This window comes from Camelus ferus, chromosome 7 (genome assembly GCF_009834535.1).
Source record: "Camelus ferus isolate YT-003-E chromosome 7, BCGSAC_Cfer_1.0, whole genome shotgun sequence".
NCBI classification, from domain to species: Eukaryota; Metazoa; Chordata; class Mammalia; order Artiodactyla; family Camelidae; genus Camelus; species Camelus ferus.
Window position 1 is genome coordinate 49,358,328 of NC_045702.1, and position 4,728 is coordinate 49,363,055.

A 4,728-nucleotide genomic window follows, 5' to 3' on the forward strand; every position below is an offset into this window, starting at 1 on the left:
TAAGAACCAAATGGGTAATCATAATCAAAGATCCTATTCTTATTAACATCTTTCAGGAACGTTAATTCTAATTCTCCTCTTCCTGAGTTATCACAATGCAAATTGGAGAGTGAAGAGTAAACAGTAGCAAGAGAAAAGAAAACCAATTAAACGACAAAAGAGCAAGGGAGAACCCAGACACAAATGGGTTAAAGAAGAAGAAAAAGAAAGGAGAAAAAAAGAATCTAAAGTGATATTGCTTAAATAGTGTCTGAGAGTACTCACCCGGAGCCTAAGAAGAAGAAAGGGGAATTACCCTTACCTGTTAGAAATCCGCGGTTTCTGGGAGCTGTCCAATGTACTAACTGAACCGTCATAGTCACGACTTAACCTCATTAATAGAAATTGATGTCCTAGGCGATTCTCCCTTGAACCAAGGCGTCTCTATATTCATCTTTTTAGGCTGCTTCTTCGAATACATCTTTAAAATTATTTTCTAATAAATTGTCTTGCCCCATGTCTTGTTAAAAATCCCTACACCAAATAATTAAGTAAATATAGCTATTGGCAAACAAAAAAGGAAAAATGAACTCTTTGTTAAAAAATAATTAGAGCTAATATGAAATCAGTAAAATTTTATTTTTATACCAAGTTTAAGATCTTTTTTCATCTCAAAAACGATCTAAAGATAACAAAATCTCCCTTAAACAGAATTAAGTGTAGTTTTTATCCTCCTTAAATACAATAAAGCTTCTGTTCTTAAATCCTGTGGGATGGTACAAATCAATCAGGAAAATAAGCCAGATGGAAATGTGAGGGTGTTTATTTGTTCACAAATACCGATCAGCAATTTAAAATTTGAAAGTCTTCTCAACAGAGGGTGAGCTGATAGACCACGTTGGTTTATCAAAGGGTAAATCACAGTTTTGAAGGAGATTGAAATTTTGTCTGGGAGGAGGGTTTGCTTTGCCTCCCACGCTGGGATTATGCAGTAACGCAGGCTCCAAGAAAATATTCTGAATTTCCCATTTTTATTTTAATGCCGTTGTAACTTTTGCCTTCTAAGTAAAATCCTCTACTTTACATGGATAGGAGGTAAGGATAAGGAAAGTAAAGTCAAGTATCTCAGTTGTTAGACTGATCACAAGAAAACAGACTTTAGAAGTAAGGGTTTGTAATTCGGCCAGAGAGCTGTTTATGAAGCGATGGAAAGAAAGCCGGTTCCAACAGTGACTCTGGGGAATGCACTCTCGGCCCCCCTACCGTGCTTACTTAAGCTAATGGAAGATCTTGCCTTTCAGTAGCTGCTGCACTGGGATACCAGACAAACAGCTCCCCTCGACCCCTGGCAGACAGGGCCCCTCTTCAGGACATCATTAAAAGCACATGCACTTGTTTCACACCCATTGGCAGCCTAAGGTGGCAAGATTCAGAACTCCTATTCTGAAGCCAAGGAGAAGCCAGAGCGGTGGAAAACATCCTCTCTTTGAAATTCTAAAGCTAAATTAAAGAACTACATGAGATAAGGAGCTTGAAGAATATTAGTTGTCTGCGGGGGTGAGGAAAGACCAAAAAAAGCACAGCAGGTAAGAACTGGGGGTTATTGCCAAAAAGGAACTGTCCCAGGTGGTGCAGCGAAAAGGATCTCAAAATTGAAGGCCTGTCCTTGTGAGTCTTACATGCGTGCTCAAGCTTGTCTTCTTCCATCAGTTTCCAGAGAAGGAACGTTGTCAGAACCTTCCCTTTCGGTGCAACTAATCCTGTTATCTGCCTCGTTATTATTGTTAATGTCCCCTGGCCCTTCCGTGATGGTGCCGCATCAGATTCAAGGCTGTTAGGAAGCCCATCACCAGTCTCGCCCCACCCTGCGAGAAACTGATGAGACGCAGGGCCAAGCTGACCCGATGGCAGCATATCCCGAGAGCTACGTGGACGCCACCATGCTGGACTTCGTCGCAGACCTGTCCCTGGCCTCCCCAGGGCACCCTCTCCTCTGTGACTTCGCACCCCGAGTCCCCTTTGGGGACCACCGAGACCTTGGGCTCCGAGAGGGAAGACCCAGGAGTCTGGCGCACTTTGAGGAGGAGGATCCTGAAGAAGAGGAGGGTGAAGTAGAAGAAGGAGAAGACGGGGAGGAAGAAGAGGAGCACGGGAGAGGTGCCTCCCTGCTGGGCCGCCCCAAGAGAAAAAGGGTGATCACTTATGCCCAGCGCCAAGCCGCCAACATCCGTGAGAGGAAGCGGATGTTCAACCTCAACGAGGCCTTCGACCAGCTGCGGAGGAAAGTGCCCACTTTTGCTTACGAAAAGAGGCTGTCCCGGATCGAGACCCTACGCCTGGCCATCGTCTACATTTCCTTCATGACCGAGCTCTTGGAGAGCTTCGAGAAGAAGGAAACTGGCTGAGCGGGGTTGGAATGGGGGGTGTATGCCTCCTCCACTCTAGGGCGCGCGCGGGCTTGAAGTGTTTCAGGACCTGGCAGTGGATGCCGCTGGAAGGCCAGGAAGGACGCTCGGAGACAAAACAACTGGCTTTCTGGAGCTTGGTTTGGGATTATAAAATCCCCACAGCCCTCGAGGAGCGTGGCAGCAGTAGAGTTAATGTATACGCTATCGCTCTCTACGGGGTGTGGGGCAGGAGCGGGCGGGGCAAGTTAGGACGAGTTAACAAGGTGTAGGGGCAGTCGAAGCAGCTTCTGCCCGGTGAGTGGTAAGCTAATCCTCTCCGCAAAAGCCTTCTTTAGGGGCTTTTATAGAGTCCAATCTCTCCTTACCTTTCTGGGGTTTTTTCCCCAAATATAAGTAAGAGACATTCCTACCTTTTTTCCCCCCAAGGCCTTAAGGGTGGGTGCTGAGCCATCCCCGCAGGCGCTCCGCTGCTGCCGGTGCCCGTAGGGAGGTCCAGAAGCAAAGAACGGCTTGGGGTGCCGGGTGTGGAGTCTCCTGTGAGACCAAAGGGCTCTAGAGCTCTCGTCCAGTCATTTTAGGCATGTCGAATGGCAGAATGAAGGAGATGGGGAAGGAAGGGGAGACAAGGGTACCGGCAACCTCTAAGAAGGGACATCGTTCTCCCTTCCCCTCCCCTCCGTTCTCCTCCCCTTAGGTGCTAAACAACGACCCTGTTCTGGTCCCTCCAGGAGCCCAGCGCTTGAACCTGGAGGTGAATGGGGGCAGCTCGGGCCCACGCGCTGGGGGCTCACGTGGGCTTGGAAGGGTTCTTTGGCGTCCCAGCCTTTGCCTCCCGCGGGTGCTACTCCTGTTGCCTGGAGCGGGGAGAGGAGGGGCGGGTCTTCCCAGGCGCAGTGCCGCCTGAGCGCGCACTTTTAAAATTTTTAGCTGTAGCTAGGGAAAGATAGCTTTCCTTCTAGCCGAATCTAGGGACAGGAGAGACAAAAAGTCAGAATAGGAGGTGCATTCTTCCGCTTTGCCAAAATGTGTGCGATGGATATGAGGTTGAAGCAGGACTGTGCTGAGGGGCTACCTCCAGTTTGGAGGGTCTGCCATTCCACAGTTCTTACTTATGGGAAGCCTGCTGACATCTGAACTGGGGTTCTTCAGATAGGCATAGATAACTGAGGAGAGGAACCGGAATGAATAATACTCACCTGACGGTTAAGTCAGTAATCCTAAAAATAAATCCTGTTATTTCAACACTTTGTTTTGACCCTCACCTCGCAATACATGCAGGCTCGTGCTCGCGCGCGCGCGCGCGCGCGCACACACACACACACACACACGCAATTCCCCCATCATAGTTTAAGAAATATAATTCATTTTATTAAGAAGTAATATATACTCATCCTAAAAAGTTTGGAAAATAAAAGTTAAAAAAGAAATAAAATATAAATCACTCCGCATTACCACTCAGCATTTTTACCTATTTCCTTCTAGGCTTTTTTAATACAGATATAAATTCAGTGTGTTTGACCAATTTGGGATACTTTTAGAATTGATATTTTTCCACTCAGCATTATAGAATGAGCACTCTTCCCTTGACTTTAAGTGTTATTCAAACATAATTTTGATCGCTGTATTTTATTGTCATATAGATGTGTCACAACCTAAACTCCAATCCTTTACAAATGATAGCTAAAATATTTTCTTTTTTAAAAAATGATGCAAAGAGCGTTATTATAAATGTATTCTCTGCCTATGATAATTTTCCAATATTAGATAACTAGAATTGAAATTTCTGTGTCAAATGAACATTTAAATTTATGGCTACAAATGGCCAGATTGCCTTCCAAGTAGGTTCTGCAGGTTCACATTCCCTCCCACCAATATTGCAGGGGTTTGCCTGTCTCTCAAGAGCCTTCATTTAAAACTTCCTAGTTATCCTGTCTGTAGGAACTGGATTAGTTCTGAAATGACCACCCTCCCAAAGAGCATTTCTTATTTTAACTGTATCTTTTCACCAGGAATGTTTCCACCTGTGCCATAAAAATAGGATAAACAGGTAACAGAGAAAATGTAATCAGCTAAACCAAGGAGTGTATTTTCTTTTTAATTCTTTAGCACTGTAACTAAAATAAACTGAAATTTGGACAGTGCCCTCTATATCAGTTATGTAAAATTACTAATTTTCTCTTCTTTTTCTAAATAACTTTTTGGCTACTCAGACTTGCATATCTATATCTTTAAAGACAAATTTAAAATTATGCATTTAAATATGTCAAAGAAAAATAATTATTTCTGAACTCATCATCAGACAGTATTCTGCTCCCCAACTTCTTATGTAGAGCTAGTGGCT

General features: G+C 44.6%; 1 protein-coding gene across 1 annotated transcript; it reads left to right on the forward strand.

Moving 5' to 3' along the window:
* The first annotated feature begins 1,883 nt into the window (after positions 1-1,883).
* Positions 1,884-2,384, forward strand: FERD3L (Fer3 like bHLH transcription factor). Its single transcript, XM_006190147.1, has one exon. The coding sequence runs from the start codon at positions 1,884-1,886 to the stop codon at positions 2,382-2,384; it is 501 nt and encodes a 166-aa protein (XP_006190209.1).
* The last annotated feature ends 2,344 nt before the right edge of the window (positions 2,385-4,728 follow it).